Here is a 27,732-nt window from a genome sequence, read left to right as displayed (position 1 = left end):
AAGATGATCAACAAAAAAACTTATAATAATTACACCGAGCAGCTATTCAACAAATAGAGTAAAACAACAACAAAAATTTGTCAAAACTAAGTAGTACACTTTATACTTAAATAAAACTATATTTAAATAATGCTATACTTAAGCCTTAGAATGCAGCCAAGCTTTTTAACAAGGCTTTACAGTAAATATATTTCCAACACAACTTGTTTCCATTTGAAGCAAGGAAATCATTTATAAGGACGAAGGATGAAGACATGGGTTACTCGCATTTCTTCCACCTGCAGTAAATGGCATGCAATTTTCCACTACCTTTACATGTCTCGTCTCCAATGTAATTATTCTTTATCGCTTTGAGGAGCGTACTGGTTCGGGGTAGATTGTACGGAAGGTCAGGTTTATCCGAGGCCCGCGGTCATGGTACTCTTTTGGCACCTGATGCTGTCCAACAGAATTATAACAAAAAGAAAACAACAGACAACTATGAATTAATAGCTTTTAAAGAAAACATATACTCGGCTTTAACATGTATTATAAGAATACGATTTAGTTATTTGTCCCAAGTACGTTACAGCACACCAAAATGATTTTTTTGCATATCCCAGTTAGCAAGTTGGGGTCAGAGTGCAGGATCATCCATGATACGGGCCTTGCTCAAGGGCTCAATAGTGGCAGTTTGGCAGTGCTGGGGCTTGAACCCCCAACTTACTATTAGTAACCATGAGCATTACCTGTTCGAGCCACCACTGCCCCATCAGAGTAATACTGATCTGAATTAACTATGTGTTAGACAAAACGCACACATTTTAACTGTGCATCTTATCTGGGGGACACCAGATCAATATTGTAACAGTCACGGCATGTCTACTGACCTGTCTTGACCACTAGACTTGTGATTTCACAATAGTGCAATTCTGTCTCTGAGGATTTAGCAGTAAGTCTCATCCAATGTAAGTTTCTAACACTGCTCTATGTCCCTATCCCGTCTATAAACATTTCCTTTTTTTTTTCTTTTAAATAATCTTTTAGCAAGTTCTCCATGTTGGATTAGTTCACTTTATTATGGCTGTGCAGTGTAAATCGTGTCTGGCTGATGTGTACTTTCAGACACTTTCCGAGATCAAATTAAAAGCCTCAGAGACAGTCTTTAGGTGTTGCTATAAAATGTCCTTGACCTTTTTCCCTTATTTGTGCTCTCTGAAAAATAGCTCTAGCTGGTATTTGTGCCAGAAGCCAAAGCAAATCTGCAGCAGGGGGAGAACACCCTTCCAAGGCCTTTAGAATTTAGCTGGCAAGACGACAATAATGAAATAAACAGGCAAGTCTGATTTCCAACAGTTACCCAGGTTTTAAACCATGATCACGGTGGCATTATATTTATTTACACTTTAATGTTGCCACTACAGATGTACATACCACTACAATTTGCAAAAGGCATCATCAGCCTATAATCACCAGAAAATACAGCAGCCTTCTTAAACGCACTTTATTCAAGAGGTCAGTTCAATCTCTGAGGCCTTCAGCGTGCTTTGACCTTTAAGCACTTTAACCCATGTGTGTGTATAACTAGACATCTACTGTAGCAATGCAGAGTAATTTTAAAATGCTAACTTCTAGACAACTAATAAAGATGGCCAAGAACCTAATTAACTGATTGTTTAAAACATCAATCAAATTTAAATAATACACTGATAAAGCATCTTATTTCTAATCATTTTAGAAGCATCTTATTTCTAATCATTTTCATAACCAAAACTGACAAACAAAAAACTGACGGCCTAAACACAAAATTCTATTTAGTACAATTAAGCCCTTAGGACAGGAGTTGTTAATTGCAGAAACTTATTTTTATCTACTACTGATTGTGGCATCCCTCAAAAGACTATATAAGGGCTAATAAAATTCAGATGGTTAATACTGTTCAATTGAATTAAAACTTGGAAGTATCTTGGCATTTTATTCAGTTGTCTAAGCAGTGTTGGGGGACATTACTTTTTAAAGTAACTACTGTAATTAATAACGGACTACATTTTTAAAAATATAACTAAATAACCGAGTACAGTAATTAAATGGCGGAGGTAATGCGTTAGACTACTCGTTACATCAAAACAGTATTCCAAGTACTCTAACGCGTTACACCCAACACTGGTGACCAGAGAGGATAAATGGTAGTTGGCAGTAGTTATCTTCAGCATAGAGAGATTTCTAAAATCCTTAAAGTCTTGGAAAATGCTATTCATGCTTCATCAAGTTTTGTGTAGACTGCTGAAAATTGTGGTGTTTTGGCATAAGTAATAGTTCTGTTCCTTTCTGATAATTGGCACAAAAAAGATAAATTGCTTACAGGCACCAAAGAGCACATACCCCAGTTTTGATAATCCCATGCTGGCTAATTTACAAGATTCGCCTAGAAATTTTCTTCGTCATTTTGAAAGCTCTTGATGGGCTAGCACAATGATTTCAAGTCATTTCTCATATATGAGATGTCTTTTCCTTGTTTGCTTGGAGGGCTGTTTATACAGTACATGTTTCTACACAGAACTTTTAATACACTGTTTATCATCAAATATTTTCAATTCACTTTTTTCACAGAGGATCAAAGCTAGTCAGATATTTGTGAATGCATACATTCTGAAAGTACTTTGTAGTCAGGTGAGGCTAGGAGATGCATGTCTGCCACATGAACATGATAGTTTAATCAATGATAATCATGGTTGGGCCCATGTTCCATGCAAGGTGAAAACGTCTGTCGTTGCAAGTCAAACCTCAAAATACATTTCTGGTCTCGGGCAATAGGGCCCTAAAAGTAAGCATTGAGCAAATCCGTTTATATGAACCAGCATGAGGATCATACAGCAAGAATCACATCCAAGGATTTTTTCACATGTTAAAAGTGAGTATGGGAGTGTGGTAGAGGGGTAGGAAATCAGTACAGTGCCCAATTAATGAGTAATGTTTAAATTTGTGAAGCCTCCCATCGTTAGCACCTGCTTAAGACTTATGCAACGGAGATATACAACTGGGTTTCAGTGACATAGAAGATGTGCATGAACAGTTTATTTGGCCAAGCAGGTTTTGTAACTGTGAAACATAATCTTTCCTCTTCAAGTCCTTGCTCACAGCAAAGAACCAAGAGTGACCCTGGTAAAGATGATGTGCACACATCCAACAGAGACAGGGATTACTAAGCAGATTTAGTGTCATGCATATATACGGCTGACTGAAAGTCATCTCTTTCATAGTCATACTAAGTGTGAGGAGTAATTGTTGCAATTCCAGCAGTAAACTGGTTACCTATTGCCAATGCATGTAATATTAAATACAGTATTAACTTGAGTTTTCACTACAACATGATCTGTGTGGCTGCACACTCAGTGCTTAAGCAGCATGTTATCTGGACATACCATGCCCGGCCAAAAAAGGTCCCACACTCTAATATTTCACTGGACCTCTTTTTTGCTTTGATCACTGTAGTGGCATTGTTTTATAATGGCAACATTTATTTCTGTCCAAGTTCGCTAAGATGGTGTATTGATGATGGGAGAGTTGGACCACTGTGTAAAGTCTTCTCCAGCACATCCCAAAGATTCTCAACGGGATTGAGGTCTGCACTCTGACACTGAACCACCCTTTTACAGTTTGATCTTGACGAATCCTGACATTGACATCTTGGAATCTGTCTGTTCCATCACGAAAGAAAAGATCCAATGATGAAAAAAAACGGTATATTCAGTATTAGTACATCAGCTGACTTCATTTTCGGCTACATAAAAAAAAATTCTCTTGATGGCGCTGCTGATGGCAGCCTTGGCACAACTTACTCTAGTACATGACAATGCTGAACCTAAACCTGACCTACTAAAGCAACCCCACATCATAACACTGTCCCTACACTAGGCACTAAGCATGATGGGGGGACAAATAAAGTGATGCACTCTCCTTACCCTGGTGCACCCATCACTCTGGAACAGAGTAAATCTGGACTCATCAGACCACATGACCCTTTTCCATTACTCCACAGCGTATTCTTTATGATCCCTAGCAAACTGAAGCCTTTTTACCCCAATTAGACTCAATGATGTAAATCTAATGGCTGAGTTCAATCATTATTACTATGCAGTCATAAAAGACAATAATGTGGGTAGTGGATAGTACGCGATCCAAACATGCATGAAATGCTTCTAGTAAATACACCACTTTGTCTCTCTGTTAGAAGATTTGGCAAGTGTGTGAACATGCAAAACAAGGTATTATGTAGTGTCCATCACCATGTCAAATTCCAGTTACAATATCTTAACAGATCTGCAATTTAGAATAATACACTTTTTAAGGTTTATGTTTTTTAAAGTGAAATTTAAATTGGCCAAGTTTCATCTTAATGGCAGTTAAGATCATCAAAAAAATTTAATTTAACAAAAAATTACAGACACTACATAAAAGGACATGACATTGTATTTAGCAAAGGTGTTACTTTTTATCTGATAAACATATAAATGTGTGTGTATATTTACAAAAAAACATTGTGGATCGGGAGATAACAAGCATTAAGTATTATTAAAAATAGTATTATATCTGAAAATTCACATTTTAGCACCAATACCATGTTTTGGCTGTGCATTTTAATGTAATTAAAATAATATGTTAAGGACTTTCCTATAATCACTAGACATGCTTTGCTCAAAATATGAGAGCCAGTCAGTCAGTGTTCTACAAATATTATCTGTGAAAAACTGACCATCACTTCAAATGTGATTCTTTTTTTTGTTGTTGTTATAGATTTCCCTGACCTCAACCCCACTGAACACTGTTAAACACCACTGGATGTATTAAACTGCTGACTGTAGCTTAGGCCTCCTCAGCTAACACCAGTACCTTCATTAATACACTTATTACTCTTTGGACAAAAAATCTCAAAGCCACTTTCCAAAATTTTGTGAAAAGTCCTAAAGCAAAGGGAGGACCAACTTCGGGATGGGATGTCCAGCAACCACATATGGATGTGATGGTCAGTTGTCCACATACTTTTGGGCATACTGTGTAATAGCATACCTGCCAATCATCTTGAATGCATCCCTCCATTATTAGGAGTGTTCCATGACTCAGTGGTATCTTTACCTTCTCTGTGTATGTGTAATCTCCATTTTCCTCCTAAAACACACAAACAAGTCCACCCCATTCATCTTTAGCAATCCAGAATACTATAAAGATCAGTACAGCAAAGCTGGTCACTTACTGGAGAAGGCTTCTTCCGGAGACAAAAAAACCTTGTGTCCCCGAGACTGAATGAGGCTATGGTGGGGTTTGGGCCTAAAGATGCTTCGTTATCACTGTGCCAAGCAATGCTGTCCTTCCCATCACGATACAGGTTACACAGCAAGGAGTTAAAGGGGTGAGAGATTTCCCTCTCTATAGCCTGACGTAGGTTCAGGAGGATAGGATGCCACTATGCAAGAAAATGCAAAAAATAAAATGCAAAAAAGTTGCTGATGTATATCCTAATCTATTTGATTTAACTGCAATTCCAATCAAGGCATTATGAAATCAGATGACTATTTTATTTAAGGAACATGGAGAGGATACATTTGAATTGAATTTAACCATAGATAAACAAATGTATGTGCCAAGCAAATGACACCATGTAATCCTACTGCTTATTTTAAATTACTGCTCCAAGATGTGGTTGTCTGTTTACACCGACTTTATGAACATGGTATAAATGGCATAATGTGATAAAAGAGCGTAAATGAAGGAGCAGAATCTGATTTCCCATTCAGTACATGTAACAAAGTAATAAGGCATTTTTATAATATTCAATTTCAATTTTATTTGTGTAGTGCTATTAACAAATAACACTGTCGCAAAGCAGCTTTACACAATGCTGAATGTCAAATAATTATTTTAAGTTATATATTAATAATATTATAATTAAGTTTGTATGAAATGTGAATGAATAAAAATGATAAGACTGTCCCTAATGAGCAAGCCGAGGACGACGGCGACAGTGGCAAGGAAAAACTCCCTGAGATGGTAATAGAAAGAAACCTTGAGAGGAACCAATCTCAACAGGGAACCCATCCTCATTTGGGTGAAAACAGATAGCAGGGATTGATCTGCATCATACTGTGTGAGACTGGAAGTTCAGTATAGGAGGTGTAAAGTAACAAGAGGTGTGTTAAAGTTAAAACGAACTTCAGTTCGTTTCTGGAGGCTCAGCTAGACTGTAGGAAACTCCAGTCATGAACTATCAAGCGACTGAAGTCACAAGTTCTCAGAGAACAGCTGTCTGCATCAGCCAAGGACAGGACCGTTTTCGTGGAAAAATGGAACCGTCCCCAGTCACCACACACATCCCAAACAGACCACACGAGGCATCCATGCGACGAGATCTCAAACCAGAAGCAGGACACCATGACGAGTCAAAGGGCTCCAGAAGGCAGAGGTGGTCTGGATCACTGGCAGCTCAGCCCAATATACCCCCCCCCCCTTTTTTTTTACACTTGCAGTACATTTAATCCTACTTCTTTAAAGTACAGAGAAATGAGAAAGTAGCAGAAACCTGAGGGTTGGGCTGCATCGTGGAGTGAGAGTATGTGTAAGGAGATTCCCCGTACCAGCAGGTCAACCTGGGTTCATCATATGACTCACCTGAGGCAGGAAACATTTTAAACTGTCATTCATACAGCCAAAAAAATATTTTTACATGCATTGTTGCATGTCTACTTAGAACTGCAAAAATAATTGAATTGCAATTTAATTAATTTTCTTTATAAGGATGCCACAAAATGTCCAAATCCAATAAGATAAAAAAAAAAATCATTTTTTTTATCATATGGGAATACAGTACAGTCATGTTCAAAAGTTCGTACCCACTTTTTTAATTATATGTGCATTTTTTTCACCATGCCTTTCTTTATTTAACAAAAATTCAACCAGAAATAATAAATAATAATAAATAAGCAATGGTCTTAAAGAACTCATTGTTGCTGCATATCAATTGGGAAAGGGTTATACAGTAAAGCGGTTTTCAAACAATTTGAAGTTTAATGTTCTATAGAGAGAAAGATTATTTACAAGTGAAAAGATTTCAAGATAGTTTCCAATCTTCCCAAGGAGTGTATGTTCTAGCATTTAATACTCAAAGAAATACAAAAAAAAAAAAAACAAGAGTTACATCTTAGACCCTACCGGCCTCACTGAGCATGTTAAAAGTTAAGATCCATGACAGCACAATCAGAAGAAGACTGAACAAGCACAGTTTGGTTGGAAGGGTTGCCGGCAGAAACCCTTTTCTGAAAGGGTCTTATGAAAAGAAAATGGAAGCAGGACTAAGGATTGCTGCATCTTAAATAACGCCAAGAATTTCTACAGACAAATGAGACCAAGAGGAGTTGTTGTACCAACGCCATGTTTAGTGAAAAGTGAACAGCATTTCAGCAGAAACACCTCATGATTTGAGCTGGGCACTTTGTGGTCATGGAATCGATTATGACCTTCTCTGTGTACCAGAGTATTCTAGGGGCAAATGCGAGGTCAAAATTTTGTCATGCAATAGGACAATGTGCATCACCAAATGCCCAAATCCCTCAATGAACTGTAGCAATGTAGCAAAGAACAATGGGTCAAAACAATGTAAGAGACTGTTACAGTCATAGAGAAAACAATTAATTTATGATTATGCTGCAAAAGTGGATCTACAAGCTAATGAAACAGTGGGGGTACTTAGTATTGACCACATGTTTTTTTTTTGTTTAATTTTGTTAAATAAATAATTGCACAGTGAACAAAAAGTAATATGTTGTTCATCTAAGGTTATTGCCTAATATTGAGACCCACTATGATTTTGATTATAAATGATTTTTATTATGTTTTTACATGAAAAACATAATTAAATGAAGAGGTACCAACTTTTGAACATGAGTGTACATCTAACTGATAACACATCAGAAATATGTTTTACTAACAGGAGCCACAGTAAACCAATATTTTTCAACCAAGATTTTGTCCAAAGGAAATATTTAACCCTTAAAATATTTACATCTGTATAATACACTGCTAGCCCTGGAAAGGATCAAGATCTGTGCTAGAGGCAGTCTGCCAATTTAGAGAGGAAAAAGGACTGGAAAAAGTGAGTCATCAAGTGCGTGCATGCATGAGCACCCCCCCCCCCCCGCCCCCCCCCCCCCCCCCACACACAAACTTGCACAATAATCAAAGCCTTATTTTTTAATTTAACATACTACTGCTCAATTTAATGTAACTTGTTACTAAGAGGTTTCCTTTCAGCAGTAATTTCATTTGTTATCACTCACCCATCATGCCATAATTGGTCTTCTGTGACCATGGAAGCTCGGCCAACAGTTTAGAGAACATCCAGTCTGCCTGCTCCAGTGGCAAAAATCCAGGAAGTAGCCTCAGTCTAGGGACAAACATAACACATTATATCACAAACAAAAGCAAAAATTAAGGTGAAAGATGCATCACAAGAAATAAGCGGTATTTCAGGTATAATGCAATACAGTTTTTAGCGGTGCCAGTTATGACTCCAGCAACTTTGGATACACTTGTAAAGAATCTTGCACCATCCCTTAATTCCCATTTAATTTCAGACCAGCCTGAGATGGGAATTATATAACATTAATTTTGTTTCTTTACACATTTTGGAATCGATTCAGATGCATGTTAGCAAAATTCATAATTTCCCAGACTCACTTCCCACTCACCTGCAAAGCATCAATGACACATCACCAGATTTTCCCGGGTGCTTTTACCTTGTTTGCAGGATTTATTTCCTTTTTGTTAAAGGAATCCAGGGTGTCAAAAACCGCTGATTTCCTTTGAATTTTATAGGTCGAAGTTAGCTATTTGGCCTTGCACAAAGATGGTTGAAAGATCCCGGGTACCATGGCCATCTCTCATCTTGGCTGTGATTGGTTCATTGAGCTTAGTTACATCACTACGTGAGCTCAGACCTATCAGTTTTACAGAAGTTTATCTATTATTGATTTGGAATCAAGTTTTGTTCTAATCTAAGCACAAATCTAAAGGACTGAAATGTGCCATCTTAGAAATGTTAAAATGGAATATTTAAAAATACTTTAATTATTTTAAAGGTGTCAATATTATTGCTTGTAAATGTATCTTAGAGGATACACAGTGTTTATCCTTCCTGGTTGGTAGTTGCTGTTTTGGTAACAGAGCACTCTGACAGAGAGTGGGAAGTGGCTACGTCAAAATAAGGGGAAAATAATAATAATAATAATTAAAAAAATGGGGATGATGATAATAACAATAATATTAATAATAATGTTGCCACAAGTTTAGTTTTAAAAATACTATTAATACAAAAGGGTTAAATAATATTATTAAAGGATGATTTATTTACTCAGCTGTCAAAATAAAATATTGAATAATTAGTGTGTAATATTTTTCTATACAGCCTTTTTGTTTCCATTATATACATTTATTAAATTTTTGGGGGAGCTGTGGCAGCTCAGCAGGTTAAGGTCCTTTGAGCTAGGCCTTTAACTCGGTCTGTTCCAGTGGTGATGTATCATGGCTGACCCTGCGTTTTGACTTCTGCTTCCTATAAAGCTGGGATATGTAAAGAAAGAATTCCACTATTCTGTATTATATTTGAAAAATATAGGTTTCTTTAGCTTTTCTTCTTCTTAAGTTCAGTAAACTATAAATAGCACAAACCACTATACAGTGCTACCACTTGTCCAAGGCTCAAGTTACAAGAGTAAATATGCGCGAGTACATCATATTAAATCAAAACATTAAAGTACACACAATGCATCATATCATAATTTCTCACAGAAGAGAAATATCACCCAGAACAAAGGAACAGACTTAAATTTACAGAAAAACAGAAATGATAACTGCTACCTGGATACTCCGGTTGGACCCTGGCTGATCTCATGAACCCCAGCATCTCTGCCAGAAAGAGAAAAACAACTTTTGTGGTACTCTGAATACTACAATCTGGTACTCCATGGATATACTGAATAATACTGAAATATAGTATTAAGTTTATCCATCACCTTTTGGAGTAAAGGGTATACTTTAAATAAAGTAAAGATCACTCACTCAATCACCTTCTCCACAGGCATGGCTCTGATGAGCTGCAGTAAATGTCCAGATATTACCACAAGAACAGGTTTATCTTATTTGATATAAGCTCAATCAAAATGCATTGCTTATCACTTACATCAGTGGGCTGACTGAACTCGTACATTACCGGTCCAGCTTTCCATGATCCAGACTTTTGCTCTACATGTGCTTGTAAAACATTTGAACTATTAATTTAATTCGCAAAAACAATCTCATGATCAAATTAACTCCAAATTACAAGATGAATGCTTATTGCATTTTAAACAGTGCTAGAAACAGGTTTGTTACATTTAACAATAATAGTGATTAAAAGAAAAGTTGGCTTCAGACGGGATGGCTTTCCCTACCTGTTGGTCGTGCTGGTTTGGGCAGAGGTTTGGCCCAAGAGCCCTGCACTCTCGCTCTCTGCCGTTTGTCACCCATAGAATTTAACTGAAACAGAAGACACCAAGTGTGTGTGAGTGATGCTCAACCATAACACAGTGCCACAAGCACTGATAAATAGAGCTAGACTGCCACCTTCAGGTCTAATGGGGTATAAACAGTGCAGTTAGCACAACACGCTAAAGCAACCCAAACTGTACACAGATAACTGCTCACTGACGTCTACATTTACAATGTATTAAAATCATTAAATCGATGTAAGCGGTTGATTTTCAGCTGGGCTGGAGGATGAACATAACCAATTCCTAGTTGTGTGTTAACAGAAAAACTGGAGAAAGCTGTCAGACATTTACAAGCTAACACTTTAAAGTTAAAAGAGTCAGACATGCTAATTCTGTCGTCTTTATTCCACGCCCCTTGTAAGGATTTAAAAAAGCGTCACACGTTACAAACCTAATCAAAAGATTCGTACTTTAATCTGCGAAGCTGCAGCTTTTTAATAAATAAAATTACTCGCAAAGCCTGTCAGCAAACTCGGGGTGTGTAACCAGAATAAGTGTCCGGCTTCCCACATACTGAGCATTGGTTCCTACTTAATATACAGGAATTTAACTACTTCACTCTCAGACATATAATAAAATATAGTGCTTTCTTTTAATTTAAACAAATACATCAGACCCTTGACCCTGCAACAAAAAATGCGAACACCTTCTAATATGTATTCATAATAGGTATGATTTTCATAATACATATTAAAACAGCCACACAGAGTGTCTGTTTGTAAGATTTGGTCACCACAAGTTGCCAGAACAGCTTTAGTGTTAGCTTTAGCTGTGCTGGACTTACAACGTTTTGATGATGCTAGTGGACAGGGCTGTCTAACATGCTGATACGAAACCTCTTATATGTTCTAGGTTCAGGTTATGATCTTTGTGAATGTGAAAGATTTCCATAATTTTTATACTTTAAAATTAAAATTGCGTTCAGGACAAAAAATGCATTATTACAAAATAAAGTTATTAATTAAGTAACCTTGTTTTATTTGCAGTTGCATTTAATTTGATAAGTTCACCCAAACTGTAATGAGGGTATAGTGAGTCTTCTGATCCCCCCAGGGTTGCCACCTCTCACAATTTTCCAAAGACTATCCCCCTTTTCTGTCCAGAAAAGTTTATGCCATTTACCAGAACACATAATGTCCTTTTTTTAAATATTGCTAATTTTTAAAAACATTATTATTATCACACAAGATATCCAGAACTGGTTGCCACTGACATTAAACACAGCCATGGGGCAGCCGTTCTTTTTGTTTTCTAGTCAGTCAGATATGTCAGCAAATTATCTTTGTAATGAGGTGTTTCTGCACTCCATCAACATAAATCTATATAGAGATAGATAGATAGTTAGATAGATAAATAGATAGATAGATAAAATACACAAGGAAGTAACATTCCTTACAAAAAATAATATCTGTCTGAAATTAAAAATTCAGACAATGTCTACAATGATGTAGAGTCAGCAATGGCCCACAAGGCCTTCTACTTGCACGTCAAGCAAGTCCAGATATAGCCCAACATTGTTGAATAGTTTGGCGACTTATGATTTACAACCCAGAAATACAGTAGCAGCAGAGGCAACATTTTCTGTAATTTTTTTTAAACACAACGCCAAACGCCATCTGTCTTGGTGTTGTCACTCTTAGCCTACCAGACCTAGGACGATCAGCAGTGAAACCGGTTGTTTAGAATCTGTTCCACAGAATGGAAATGGTATTCCTGGCATGTAAAGAGAGTCTAGTGACTTCTACTTGTGTTGCAACAAGTTAAAGCAATCCAGTGGCCCTCTCTCTGCTCGTAGTGTCTAAACAGTGCATAAGAGTTTGTAGACAAAATGCACAATGTTTTTCGTAGTTTTGTAGACAAGACATCTTAGCTAGACATAATCATATGGCAAATTTCCATAAAAGAAGGTTATCTACAATAAACTAACGCTCTATTTAGCATGACAGTGATTATACCTTATCTGTGTTCTTAAAGTAACAATGCAAACTATTATGAATTAGACTCCAGTTTTTTTGTAACAGTACAAACTCAAATTTTTTTAATAGTTCAATTTTTGTTTGTTTTTGAGTTTTTTTCTTTTTATTCCATATAAAGTTCTTATACTAGTAAAGTTCAAGTTAAACCAGGACTTTTGATTGTACAGAAAAACAAAACAGTTAGGACAGTAAAAACTACCTTTATTTCTCTACATAATTCTCTGCTATACTAATGCACTCATCCCAGTGTTTCACTACTACTTGTATACCATCAAGGTAGAAAGTTCTCCCTGCAAAAATGTCTGAAAAGCCGGCCTCACAGGAACATTAATGGCCCAAACATGTGGAAATGGTTGGAGAGGGGTCAGGATTGTACAGCACTCCCAACCAAGATCTTGAAATGTTCGAATGGTGTAGTTTGCAGCATGAACACGAGTGCGTCTGTCCTGCAAAAACAAAAACCCACCGCGTTGGACTCCGAGTCACCTTCGCCTGGATGCATTCACAGAAAAACAGCCTTCATTAAAATATCCTCAGCATTCAGATGTTTTACTGTGGGTAAAAGTCCTATCATTGTGGTTGAAATCTTTAAATGTTGATTGGTTTTGTCTTCCTTCACAAGAAAGTTCATGACAAGTCCCAGTTTGACTTGAAATATCCCTTGTAAAGATGATAACGAAGGTCATGTCAGTGTTCTTCAGAAACATTTGAACTCTTCTTGAACTAGCCGGACATCCTCAGCATTTCATACGTGACACAGAACATTGCAGGATGTTGCTTGCTTAACCTGTTTATGCACTACATCTGTCAGGCCGTACTTACACTCATTAGGTTTCTCTCTTTTATTTAGGTTATTTTTCCACTTACGTTTGTTATCCAACCCTCCAATCGTATGTGGCCCAAGTTGGCCTGGGTACTTTTACTTGATTTTTGAGCAATGAAAATTAAATATCATAAAATAAAAAGAATTTTCCTGAACCAGAGTAAAATCACATCTTTATTTAAAGAAGACAAACCAAGTTTAACAAAAGCATAAATTGTGGAAAAAAGGCACACATTGCAGACCATTACCAAATATTTTGGAATGTACACATTCAAGTTTTCCCTGTCACACAACCAGCAAGGGTCAAACACCTGAGCGCTTTCATTTAACTGGCTTTGGTTCAACAAGTCAAATGGAGATCTAACCATGGAGAAACCCCTTTAAAACAAACAAACAAAAAAAAAATTCATTTGGTATGGATAAGGTCAGTAAGTGCATTGCTACGTTTGAGAGAGAATAGCAGCTGGGTACATATCTCCTTTACTAGTCAGCAGATTTGTGCATTTCTGTAAGGCACATAATTCTGAATGATCAGAGATTGACAGTGTGTTCAACCTGGCTCAATTATAAAAAGCACCATTGTAGATATATATATTAAACATATAAAACACCAAAACCCCACCACCAATTTCATAAATACTAAGAAATTATAAATTGTACAAAACATAAAAAGCAAGGGGGTGGGCGGGGGATACAAAAAAAAAAAATCTTAAAAAAGGCCAATACTCAGATGATCATTCAACAGCTAAAGAAAATGTATAAATTTCACCTTTGTAAATCATTGTAAACAAACATAACAGGGAACTGGCATCAGTGAGCAAGTAATCAGGTGCACGTGTGGCTTTTACACACAGGAAGATATGCTTATGAAACCCATCTCTTGTTCAAATACCGTCTGCTTACAACAGCAGTGAAAAACAGCCCTCCATGCACCAAATACAACACTCTTTGGACTCAGTTATAAGTAATACACCCTTTCCCCAAATCACACAAGACAAAAAGAGAACGGTCACCAAATTAAAAGCCTAGATTGAACTACTTCATTCAACAAGTGTAACATGTGTGGTCTGTAGTTCTTACAAGAACATGAAGTTTGTCTAATGAGACATTCAATACAAACGCCTCGACACAGAACTACTTAAACACTGATACAATGGTCAGGCAGTCATATCCATACTAAGCCAACAGGAAGAAAAGGACACTTTGGATGCGGTTTGTCTTTTCCTGTTAGACCACTTCAAGCTATCGCAGCTTTCTTCTCCTGAGGTAACCGCCACGCTGAGCCTTGTTCATGCGCATGCCAAAGTAAAGAACCAGATTGATAGGAACTAGAACAGTGGTAAACCATCCCTGCAAGACAGACACATAAAATTTTTTTTTATTTGTTCCATCACCTTCATTAAATCACCAACACTGGGCATGAGACAGGAATACACCCTGGATAAGAACAATGCATGTATGTGCACAAACAATTTAATGGAATTAATCTATCAAGTATGTATTTGCAAGGTGGGAGGAAAAGAGAAAAACATTACATTTCTCACAAATAGTCACTGATTAGATGTCTGTTTGGGAGAAATTACCATTTATACTTAGTCTGAGTAAACCATGTAACGTGTTTAACTAAAAAAAGTACCTTTACATATTTAATATAAGAGCAACACTTTTACAGATGCAAAATATCATGTCAGCAGACTAGCAATTTATTCAACCTGAACCTTACCATGACTGCATGAGGGAAATAGCCATTAGTCTGATCTTGTAGCCCCACAGTAGTTAACTCAGCAGCTACATAACGCTCAGGAGTAGGCTTGTCCAGGGTGGGTTTCCTGATCTTCGTCATTTTGGTGGCCACGAAGAAAGGCAGCACACTCTGTAGGTATATGGGATTGTTTAGAACCAAATCAAAATAGCATCAAAAGAAAACTTGCTTTACATAAACCGCTGGATGTAAATGACAAATTCTCACCTGAATAATGATCCCTTTGCACTTGTATTCTGCTTGAAGTCCACGTGAGAAGAAGTCAACAAAAGCCTACATTTCAAACAGTGAACATTTTACTTACATTTTTAGTTCAGCCAGCACTACATGAAGGTATACACTATATCAAACACTCTTAAATGTAAGTGTTCCATTTAATGTCGACGTAGATACTCGTTTAAGGTAAATGACTTGCCTTGGTGGAAGAGTAGACAGTGAGCAGTGGAACTGGGTACATGCCACTAGCAGAGGAGATGTTGAGGATTACACCCTTTGCTCTAAAACAGACAAAAGAGTTACATCTTTATTTGTCGAGCTGAACATGTATTGTGCTAGAAAGTACTAAAACAGGAACCAATTCTCTGACAAAACTGTAACAGACCACCACACATACAAATTATGGCCGCTTTGTGTGTTGCCATGGCACCTGCTTTCACATGCAGTACCCCTGCAGCTGCAGTAGTGTGCTTTAGCAACCTAAGGTTGGTCCCAATTGTATGAAATTTTCCCAGCAATGTGATTGGCTAGTCTGGGTCATGTGCATCAGTAGGGCCAATCAGTTTAGCAGGCATTTGTTGCCCAGAGTGAAAAGCCATATTTGAGGGGGGGAAAAAAGTGAAGGAATGATGGGCAAGGCAATGGCTTCAAATCCTTCCTTTCCCTTTCTGATTTTTTATTTATAATATAAAGTGTAATCTTAGTCTGGGGGAAATTCTCAGGGCTCACCTAGCTTCCATTTTGGGCAAAACCAGACGAGTCATCTGATGAGACAAAAAGGGAGAAAAAGATTGGTACAGAAAACCCAACGACCTAGGAAGTGTTGACTTAGTGAAAATTTTCAAGGCAAGAAAATGAACACATTTTGAAATGCAACTCAAATAAAGCACTTACTTGACAGACTGAAGTTATGTTGACGTTAATCATTGTGGTTATGAACTGAAACGAAGATGACAATTTTAAACCCCAATGACAATTAGACCAACACAAGTTAGACAGAGCACACATTAAATTTTATAATATTAGCCATGAATTCAATCAGGTTTTGTATTTTGTACCCAGCACTGTTAATGGCTTAGAAAAGATGTGCAAACATGCAAGTTACCCAAAATTAACAAAGTTAAATGCTACAACTTCTGCTTTTAAGACCCATGTTTCCTTCTTATCGGTTTTCCATGGTTATACGTGTTCAATTCAATTTTATTTATATAGACCTTTTGACAATGGTCACTGTCTCAAAGCAGTTTCACAAAAATGAAAGAAATGTGAACATTATGTTCATACAGACATATATAAGAGTAATTTAAAAGGAACAAAGCATAGGTTCTACTCACATTGTCCAGGTCAGGGATGTGCAGGAAAAACTCAGGGTAAGGGTAGGAAATGCCAACGTTGTTTACTATTGAGACAAAAGGAGATTCATGTTAGTCAACCAAAATTAAACTGATTGACTTCAGAAAGTCAAATGGGGCAACTGAGCTTTGTGTTTTTAAAGGTCTGCTAGGATAAGATGATACTGGTCATTTTATTCATGAAAAAATAAATAACTCACCAAGAACTCCTATTTCTAGCCCAGCAAGTGCAGCATCAATCTTTGGATAAATGTTAGTCTGACTGAAATCCACAGCAATGGTCTTGGTTTCCACGTTATACAGAGTTTCTGTGTGGCAAAACAGATTAAAATGTCGATAAGATTTCTGATGTCAAGAATTGTTTTAAAGCAGTCACGATTTCTACAGCAGTTTCTATAAAACAATGCCCTTTTTTTCTGGAAATGGCTCTTGAGTTTACCATTTAAAGCTATTTATTTTTTGAACATACTAAAAACACTTCTTAAAAGGTTTTTGAAGAGTGAGACAGCAGGGGGCGCTGTGGGTCAAGAAACGAGCCAGATGCAACTTCCCACACCCTTCCTCTACTTCAGTTTGACGTGCCTGCAGCAATTAGAATGCATTGTCCAAAGAATCATGTCTAAACCCCATTTGAGGGAGTTATGAGAGGAAAATTCCTCTAATGCATCACACAGTAGACCATCTATATGAGGAGGCACAAGTGTTAGCAGGACTGCAGGCCAGTAAAAATAATCTAATAAGACTATTAAATTAGCAAATATGAAACCTATTTTAAGAGGAAGCTTTAAATAGCTTTGTGACCGTAGCAAAGTGGTCTTGGTGACTCCAAGCTCCCACACTGCCAAGGCATTCGGTTGAGGCGTGAGCAAAGAGTGCCAGGTTTGGTAGGGAGAGACCCAGCTCGTGACTACCCATAAAGCCCCCCCCGCCCCCCTTCGCTTTTTCGGTGTGCCTTCAGCACGACTGTGGTTATAGCAAACTGGGAAGCTTCAGAAAGCTTTCATTTTTCAACAACCACTCTTATTACTACATGGATATAAAATTGCAAAACAAGATAGTTGAGACAAATTTAGCCAGGACAAACTAAATCGGTGCAGACAACTAATGGAAACTTTACACACTGTAAACAAAATGACCATGCAGAGTAAAGTCAATATTAATTATTTTCTGAGGTACATCTTTCCAGGGAGACGGTCTCCATTCACACATGCATATCAGCGTCTTCATTCAGGCAGCAGAGATAGGGGAGGGGAGCCGATGTCAGTGAATATAGACACACAAACAAATCCTTAGACCCCATGTTTCCAGCCCAGAACATTTCCATGACGACAGTCATCATAAAGGATTCCAGGGCTTGCAGGGACTATGGTTAACAAGAAATGTTTATGGGCTTGGGTGGCATTGGAACAAACAACAATACTCAGCAGGAGACAAATAGGGATAGAACTTCCTGTAAAAATATGGTCAGAGATGCTCTGGAAAGACTAAGAGCAGTGTGAGGTAAAACCGATAAGTCTTATGCATCTCACAGTGGAGTAGTAGGACTAACGTATGCATGAGACCTAACCTAGCTGTCAGTGGAGGCTCTGTTGAAAAGCTGCACCCAAAAGGTACCTGACTTTAATAACATTAACCATTTAGAGAAAGTTATGATTCGCTAACTAGAACACAGAAAATACATACCAAGGGACTTGGCAACATCATCCAGCTTCTCCTGTGAGCGACTGATTAGCATTATAGAAAATCCTCGTCGAGCAAGCTGAGAACCAAAAGGAGAATTGATCAGTTATTACTCAGTGTAACCCATCTTGCATCCTAGTCAATTTATATTTGAAAATTAAAAAGAAAAAAAAAAAAAAGTAATGAACATAAACATTAAGGTTCACATCCTGTTTGTAATAACAGATCTAGTAATAAATGGTAGGCTTTTTTGAAGTGGACAGTAGACACTAGAAAGTTTTGCAACTTCAATGAGTTTGGATCAATAAGTTCCTTGACATTGCTAGGCAGTATAGCTTGGTGTGTAAATAAAGAGGGCCCTTTTCCATGAGTAGTCCTCTAGTTGCCCTCCCTCCCATGGTCTTAGAGAGAAACCCTTCTCTTGTGATGAGTCACAGTGCCTTCCATGAAGGGAGGGAAATAAATAAGTAGAGGAACCCTTACCTCCTCCGCATAGGATTTCCCAATTCCATCTGTGGCTCCTGTTACAACTGTATATTTAAAGAAAAAAAAAGGAAAAAAAAAAAAAAAAAAAAAAGAGTCAGAAACCAATGCACAACTTTAAAACCCTTTACACAGAAACATGGTAATGGTAAGAGCACAGTCACCATGTTGTAAATGATTAGGGGGGACAAAGGGCAGATGCATGCTGTGTCTTTGGGTCAAAATGATGCAGTTACTTTTAGAGTTGATTGCTGCAAAATTCTAAAGAACATGGCTGCAAAATATATATATATAGGTATTATTATTGTCTGGGGTTTAAATCCCAAGGTTTGTTCTGATGCATGTGGGGTCATAAATTTGTTTAAGCCAGTGGCCAGTACCTTTTCCATATCAACACACAACTAGAAACTGTTTGATCAAGCATGTAAAAAAAAAAAAAAATTTAAAACCATAGGTTGATCTGACTTTCTTTGAAAGTGAAAAGTCGTTACACTGTGCATAATGAAAATATTTAATGCATTCAGGAGGCAGCAGTTATTCAATAGAGCAAAGCTAGAGGAGATAGAAGTTGGCTAGAAAAAAGGAGGGGAGGGAGGGAGCGAGCGAGTGATGACGTTCATGAAGCACAACAGAACGGGAGGGGTAAGGAGGGATCCTAGGGACTGCCAAAAATAGCAACAAGAGGAGAGAGGGAGACTGCGTAAAGTCAAGGGATGAAGAGGGAGAACTCGAATCTCTACCTATTTTTAAACCAATGTTAAGAATCAAACTCCAGCTAAAAAACCCAGGAGGCTGAACTGCACGTAATCTTATCGGTAGATGGAAATTGTGCAGAAATTCATTTGGAGCAAAGGCAAGTTGAGAACACCATTGCATTCACAGTTTTAATGTGGAATCAGTACATGCATCAAAAAATTTTACACATTTTTGGCTATTAAAAAGTGTTGGTACAACTCTGATTTATAAGAAATAAATGATCAAACTCAAGCTTATGAAAGTACAGAATAATGCATAAATAGAAGAAAAACATTCCCCATCAAAGTGCATGGGGGTGAATATCCCATCCTGTTAAATGTCTTAAAACTATAGGTCTAAACTTTAGGTCTTAAAACTATATTGTCAGGTCCATACAATGTTTAAAAAAAATAAAATAAAAACTCCAAGAGGAAGCCAAGGAAGAACGGAAGCACCCCAAAAAGCCAAAAATAAACAAATTCAGCATATTTCATGTCAAAGTCTTAAAATAAAAATAGATCAGAAAGCAGCTAATATACCCTTCCCCACTAATCTCTGGACAAAGCCTACAGTAGTGTTTTGGCAGGGATCCACATGAGCAGTACCATGGAGAGCAGCTGCTTTCCGTGTAGCTACACAAACTGCCTTGCAAGTACTATGAATGTTGATGCTTAAAAAATGGCTCTGAATGCAAAGTGTCAGCTTGTGTGTGGGGGTGTGTGCCCATTATAAGTGGTCAAAAGAGAAGTGCCAGGTCAGATGCAATTAAAGACTGCATCAAGGCCATTAAATGTTACTTACAAATCAGAGCCCTCACCTGGTTGACTAGGGAAGGGAGGGCTGGGGAGGTGTCAGGCTATGAAGATTGTTCTTTTTCTATTTCACATTCCCCACCCCCACTCAAACATGGAGGTCAGAGCTTCTCTTCGTGAACATCACGTTCAGAAATACGGAATGTCCCAGCACTGCACAGGCGCATTGGCCCCGCTTCCTAGGCTAAAAAAAGCAGCAGTGAGTAAAAATAGCTGCCGTGTCTGGAACAGCCACTGCACCTGAATACCAACAACACGCCACCCTCCCTCCATCCCCTCCACCCCCACCCACTCTCTGCTTTCCCCAGCAACCCAGCTCACCACAGAGTGCTTGCTGCACTACATTAGTGCCAGAACAGCACTCGAAGCCCTACTGCAGAATGCTACTCTATTCAACAGGGCATTTCCACTTGGCCAAAAAGAACACAATGATGACATGGCCCATCCATCACGTCAGCAGTTGATGTTATACAAATAGAAACCTTATAACTAGAATACATTTCATATTGCTTATAATTATATAAGGTAAAGCACTGGCCTACACCCTCAGAGTGCTCTCACTGTATGTGATCTGTCGCATTCACCCTTGATTACCCCCCCTCCCCCTCAACCACTGAATAAGCTCGTCCATCTCTGGCTCTGTAGCTCTGCAGAATGTTAAAACACCCACTCACACCTCCTCCCACTCCCAAAAGCAGCTCATCATGCTTTAAATAGGTCTGTCACATGGCCAGGAGAAAAACTACACAGCAAAGCACCCAAAATAGCTTTGCTACTTATATAAAAGGTGGAAGAAATAGCACCAAGAAGTTGCCAAAAAAACCAAATCTATATTTCCCCTTCTTATCAAGCTCCTAAGTCTATCCAAAAATAAAACAACTATAATTAAAAAAAGTATAAAAGCAGAATTGTGTATACTATAGGGTATGCTCCAGTATTGTAAATGATGAAAAAAATAAAACATGGTAAGGCCATTTTTGGGTCAGCTTTTGACTTAAAGTATACAATTTAGAATGAATTAAGAAAATAATGGATGAATTTAGGTTGTACAACTGCAGGGGAAAAAACAAAAACAAACAAACATACATTTCGCCATAAGCTAACCAATTTGCACAATTTTGCATATAGTATACTAAATGAATTAAAAATGAATGCTGAAATGCAAAAGCAATAAAGCGCAACATTGATGCAAGCAAAACTTCTTTCAAAAAGGAAATGCCAGATGGACGACTCCCTTTTTCAGAAAATATATTAAAAAAAAGGAGTCGTGACAGAAGAGAAAAGAGAGGGAGGGGGTCTAGGAGGGCAAACAAGAGTGAGTGAGTGCGCGGGAGAGGGAGAAGAGAAGCCTAGTGGTGTAGGGGAGCATAATGGAGGCTCAGATGGAAAAGAAAAGATCTGCACTTCAGGACATCGCACTTCGGGACATAGCAATGAGCTTGTTGGTCACATGAATAACTGCGCGCTTTAGGACCCCTCCCTGATCACTGTACTGCCTGGCCCCCCCTTTAACTCACAGCCCTCCTGCCTACACTGGCACGATAGAGCAGGAGCCAGTCCCATTCACAACACACAGCGCCAGCACATTCACAAGTATGGAGCTAGAGACACACGCACGGTTGACATTCACCCATTCAGAGACATAGGGGAATACATTTCATTCACATATGCTGTTCCCAGTTATGAATGAAATTCAGCTATTCAACAACTATAGGCAGTGTCTGTTAATTTTATACCCATCCTCTGAATGTGTAAGAAGTGTAGTAAAATATGCTTTATGCACCTGCCTTTTGTTTTGCCTTTCTTACTTAAGCTACTACAGAAAACTCCTTGCTTTAGAAAAATAAAATAAATTTAAAGCTATATATTTGTATACATTATCTGTGTTCCCTGTACATTTTTATATTGCAAAAATTATATTTCATGTTGTGACCGATGGACTTAAGAGAAGAATAATTTGGGGCTCACATTCTCAAAAGTAAGGTAGAAACTGTTTCTAATCAAATGCGTAAAACGCCTTCACTCCACAAAACAAGCCCATTAGCCTCCATGTCTAATGATAGGGATATATTCAGACATTATACATATACACAACATTAACAGGAACAAGGAGTAGGAGTCTGGGTGTACACTCAAAATAGATGTATCTAATCTTTGCCTTCCCCACCCCCCAATCATTAAACTGATATCCATTTTGTGATTAAAAAAAATAATAATAATATATACATTCTTAAATTAATCTGGCTATGTATAAAATACCTTATTTATCTTAAAGTTTAAAAGTCATGCATCAGTGGTCCTTAATGTCCTCAAATTCTAATCACTAATGTGTACTGCAATTTATCCTCACTTAGCAAAGAACTGATATTAAATGTATTCAAAATTAAGTAATAACTAATGGTCTTCATATGACTATTATACAAGGATACACACACAGTGTAGTTGTTTAGAAATAGGACATCACAAGAACAGTTGGGTATCATGAGATTAAGGACCAGTTAGAGATAGTTTAAATTATTCAATATGTTGCCCTGGTTTATTTCTCCATGCATGCTTAATACACAGCAAATCCTGCAGTGCTAAATTAAGTCCAGTTGATCCCAAATAAACCCTGAAAGTGTTAAACAGTAAAAAAAACCCAGTGTTTTTACTACACAAGCTCATTATAGCCACTTAAAGTTGTGATACTTTTTTGCAGAGAGAACTGGGACTAGTTGCTATGAATGCTTAAAGTTGACTAGGTTACACTAGGTTAAAGGTCAACTTCGCGCGCTGCAGAGGGGTATGCTGGCTACACCTGAAACAGGTTTGAGACCTTCACAACTCCTGTGCAATATTCCGATTGAACAGCAGGGGTCTCCTCATCACCGAGAGCATGGATTCCTGAGAGACTGAAGAAACAGCAGACTACATTTGGAATGCGCCAACATGACTCACTTGACATACGAAAAAAAACTGTATATGCACACGCATACACGTATGAATGACAAAAAAACAAAACAAAAAAAAAACTTGTTGGTCTGGATGCGACGAGCTGTTGAGTTTCTTTTAACATTAAACTCCTTCCTATTTGCTCACACAAGTATGAGGAAATCTGGTCGAACACGATATATGCAGCACAATTTATGCAAAAAAAAAAAAAAAAACTTGTACAAACAAAACATGATAATGTTCACGATGGAAATTATTATGCAAAACGACCTGCCGCATGGTTCTGAGAAATATTTGAGAACTTGAAACTCTGTTGCTCAAAGTGACCGAACTGGAGACGCAGGAATGACAGGAAGAGAAGGTTTCGCCTTCCACCTGCATCGAGTCACCTCGAGCTTACCTGCGCTGAAGATGCCTAGGTAATGTTACCATGTTGAAGAGAATGTAGGACAAGTCAAACTGGTCGTCTGATTCAGCATTTCAGGGAGTGGCACGACTACTACATCACCCATAAACCGACTAATGCGTAAAGAGGCTCTTTCTCACAGGCGCTCTCGGGCACGACCAAATCCTGGCGTTAGGTGGGGGTTGGGGTGTATTGTACTGAACATGCAACGATTTATACATCAGTATCCGTTTGCCCGTTTATAGAAAGTTGAATGGTGTGTGAAGTCTTCATTAAGCATTTGATGGACCCTGAAATCCACAGTCTCGGACACCAACCCACACAAGCCGCACGTGGTATGGACCCGCATCATAATTAGGATTGGCGTTTTAAACTGCGTCACGTCCCCAGAAACAACATAGGTAGTCCTGCAAAATGAATGGAGTTGGTGCGGTGGCTAAAAACCCGGCCACAGGAAGCACACCAATTGATTAAAAATGTTTATTTATTTTTTTTTGTATACATCTATGGGATAGCACTGAAAAGCCTGGCTTAGACGCACAGTGCGTCGGTACAGACGAGAAACTGAATAAGTGGGTCAGGCTGTGTAGAACAAATAGTAAGAAACACGAGATAGCTAATTATGAGGAAAAACAAGTATTTAAACACATTAGGAGATACCCATAAACTATAAGTTAGAAAGGAAATTGACATTTAAAGAAACTCTCCAGAGAGGTGTGTTAATCCAATTAAAATCCAAATTATCCAGCTTCATTTGTTCTTCTGCTTCTAGAGAGCTAGTATTTACAGCCATGGTTTAGTCTGACTTCATCTCAGTGAGTCAGAACCTGCGATTATCTGCGCACAGCCCATGGAGGTATGGCGTAATCTGTCAACCTGAGACTCTCGGCGCCTCTTTAAGGACCATACGGGTGAACACAGGGTAGCTCATTATTCAATTACATTCAACTGCCTTATTGAGAAAAGGGGGGAAAAAAACTTAACCTTACACCTTCAATACGTGTGACATGTTTGAAGTGTGTTTTATAAAAGAATGTTTCAGCAATAAAGTTCAATTAGTTGGTAGGTAGTACTTATGATATACATTTTAAAAATCCTTCAAGTTCATTCACAGCTGTTTTACTCGAGAGCTCAAAATCTTCCCATTTCGTTCACTGCTTGTTGCTCAACTTACTCACGGGTTTCCTCTGGAATGAATGAATGAATTGAACTCACCTGCCCATTTCCCCAGTTTGGGGGACAGCAAATCCCCATTCCCGAGCACCCATATCCTGAAGCCGGAGATGATATGGTAGATGAGCCAGAGAGCCAGCGAGGCCGTGGTGACTGCACCGACCCAGTACACAGGAGTCTCCGCAAGCTGAAGCATCTTCACCACGTTCAAGTGCTCCATGTAGGCTACACGGCTGGGCGAGCGTGCTGTCTGACCCACAAAATTAGGCGATAGCACTGATTTAGAGCCACAACGTGCGAGCCCCTTTATAAGCAGGTTGTGGCATCACACCCCCACAACTCCTCTAACATACTAGTCTATCCAGATTGAAGTGCACACCCCCGCCTACTCTGTCAGCCCCCCCGAGCACGCCCAGATTCACCTAGGATTGGTTGAAATTCCTGTCCGCCAATAGATACTCTCGGCTCTGTGGTTAATCCAGGCGTCAGTCACAAAGGCGTCTTTCTCATTCATCGAGGTTTGGGTAAGTAGGGGGCGGACCCTATGTGACTGCAACTCGAAGCCGATTGGACAAACATCACGGTAGTCGTCCATTCAGACATTTTCATTGGCTGTAATTCAGAACAGGTTTTCTGTTTCGGTCAGGATTATGAAACCTCCAAATCCACGTTTTCGATGATCACCCCCCACTTTTTTATGAATGAATTTCTTTACCTATTGGTCAGTCGACAGCCTGTTCTCCCGCCTTCTGTGCAATGTGAGGATGATGCTATTCGGTGAGAGGTATGTCCTTCACGTTCATTCACAGCTGCTGTCTCGAGCAGGACTCAGAAAGGATATGTAGACATTTAGAACCATAACTGCACATTCTTTATCAGACTGGAGGTCATAACATGAAATACTACGGTTTTCAGCATATATTTACACAGACTCAGGGTTCTACAGATTGATGTTTTTATTTCCGAAAAAAAAACACAACTACCAGACGCGCCTCTCCTGAAATCTCGCGAGAAAATTTGGTACCTGCGTTTTTTTTTTCTTTTTTACAAATACGGAAGAGCCTGTGCCTTGGATTATGTAAACATGGCATAGAAAGCTAGTAGTAGGTTTTGGGGGGGAAATGTGTGTTACGTGACATGAAAGCCATGCCAGGGTTTTACATACGCTGAAGAATCAAGCATTTTAAACGATGCCAGAATTACAGCATGCACCTGTTTCAGTCTCAACGTGGTTTATCAGGCACATATGGTGGGGATTTCATACCACAGATTTTCTCTCTAGCATGCATTCATGTCCTGTCGCCATTCTGACTCCACTGTCAGCACGACCTGACATTTAACGTCAAATTAAAGCAGATACAGGTTTAGACTTTTATCTTTATATAGGAAGCGTATTACTTAGATACTACTTAGTACAAAAATGTAATCCTGTGTCCGAATAAATTATTTTGCTGTTCACATTTAATATTTATTTTCAGTAACAATTCACATGGTCATTTTAACTCTCTGTATGTTCCAACATACAAAGCATTTGTGGCTAGGTCAAATAGTTCACAATTGAATATATATCTGGTTTCATTCAAACACATAGTTTAATAGAATGAGTCACAAGCAAATAACATCAAGCACTGTGCACAATTAAATGCAAGCTTTATTTATTTGAACTAAAACATGACAGCAAATCAAGAAACGAAGAGATAAAATTATGGTAAATGTAATGGCAAATATTTCAGTTGCACTAAGCCAATACATTAAACAGCAAAACCTTAAAGTGCAAAATGCAACATACGTTTATGGATTTAATTTTGTAATGCACACGTTCCAACAAACAGGATATCATTTTGTATTCTACACATTTTTTCAAACTTTCCTTTGCTGTGCACATATAAGATAAACTGTACAAAAACACATACAGAAATGATTACATTTTACATTTCCAGCGTTTAAACAGACTCAGTTTTAGCTTTATATTATGAAATATATTGACATACTGGCTGTAAATATACTTACACATATTAAACAAAAATACTTTCATGTTATTAGAGAAACTACAGCCAGGGTTTGGATTACAGTGTTGATTAAAGTGTATAGACTGGACATCGTTCCACAGATTGCCCTTTGTTTATTTTTATGTTAAATAAAACAATTCATATTCAGTATCTAGACCCAATCCACCCAAACTCACATGCGCGCACACACACATACACACCCTCGCCCTGAACCACTCTCACCCCACCTGCAGTATCGATGTTCTCACAGCTTTCACCTTCCTCATGCTTTCTGCACATTCCAACTACGTGCCTCTCGACTAAAATTACTTTTTTAATACTATGCCTGAGGATGAAATTTTTCTTAAGGTGTGGACATTGTTATGACTATGATTCCCTGTTTATGTGTGTCAAATTTTAACATCATGACAGCAATAAAATGATTATAAATTACGTAACTTATAGTCTGACATTAACACCCTGCAATCTAATGTACGTATGCAGTTATTTCTTCTCAGCACCTTTGCAGTGGACAGCGACCTTCATGCGCCTCTAAAAACCCCAGAAACATAACTTCTGTTTTCTTGTTTATCCTTTCATATAAAAGCCCTAAAAGAAATCCACGGACTAATTTCTAACGAAACAATTTTGCACACATTACATCTTATAAATTCATTTTTAACAAATAATTAAAGACATTTATTTTTTTACAGCAGCAAAGACTTTATTTTATAAGCATCGTCCTACCGCAGCCATTTGCACCTTTGCGCAGCAAACAATTGTAAGATAATGTTTAAAACCCTGTATCCACCCTTACAGGATTACCCACTGTCCCTGCC

At 38.2% G+C, this 27,732-nt stretch overlaps 2 protein-coding genes across 3 annotated transcripts; both read right to left on the bottom strand.

The window, feature by feature from the left end:
• Nucleotides 1-11,057, bottom strand: alkbh3 (alkB homolog 3, alpha-ketoglutarate dependent dioxygenase). 2 transcript variants are annotated; one of them, XM_053514188.1, is made up of 10 exons: nt 10,967-11,057; nt 10,458-10,542; nt 10,208-10,278; nt 10,087-10,121; nt 9,886-9,933; nt 8,307-8,413; nt 6,554-6,642; nt 5,231-5,440; nt 5,047-5,145; nt 1-438 (listed from the first exon to the last, which is right to left on the bottom strand). In XM_053514188.1, the coding sequence occupies exons 2-10, from the start codon at nt 10,531-10,533 to the stop codon at nt 343-345; spliced, it is 831 nt and encodes a 276-aa protein (XP_053370163.1). In that variant the 5' UTR covers nt 10,534-10,542; nt 10,967-11,057; the 3' UTR covers nt 1-342. The 2 variants fall into 2 exon arrangements, with proteins under 2 accessions (XP_053370163.1, XP_053370154.1); XM_053514179.1 differs by having other exon boundaries at nt 10,948-11,009.
• Nucleotides 11,058-13,516: 2,459 nt separating this feature from the next.
• On the bottom strand, nt 13,517-25,232 carry hsd17b12a (hydroxysteroid (17-beta) dehydrogenase 12a). Its single transcript, XM_053483649.1, has 11 exons — nt 24,948-25,232; nt 18,849-18,895; nt 18,369-18,444; nt 16,886-16,993; nt 16,668-16,732; nt 16,228-16,272; nt 16,063-16,097; nt 15,533-15,614; nt 15,325-15,390; nt 15,079-15,228; nt 13,517-14,705 (listed from the first exon to the last, which is right to left on the bottom strand). The coding sequence occupies exons 1-11, from the start codon at nt 25,123-25,125 to the stop codon at nt 14,598-14,600; spliced, it is 960 nt and encodes a 319-aa protein (XP_053339624.1). The 5' UTR covers nt 25,126-25,232; the 3' UTR covers nt 13,517-14,597.
• Between the last annotated feature and the right edge of the window lie 2,500 nt (nt 25,233-27,732).

This window comes from Clarias gariepinus, chromosome 2 (assembly GCF_024256425.1).
Source record: "Clarias gariepinus isolate MV-2021 ecotype Netherlands chromosome 2, CGAR_prim_01v2, whole genome shotgun sequence".
Classification (NCBI taxonomy): domain Eukaryota; kingdom Metazoa; phylum Chordata; class Actinopteri; order Siluriformes; family Clariidae; genus Clarias; species Clarias gariepinus.
Note: the sequence above shows the minus strand (reverse complement) of the source record. Positions and strands in the feature narration are given on the sequence as shown.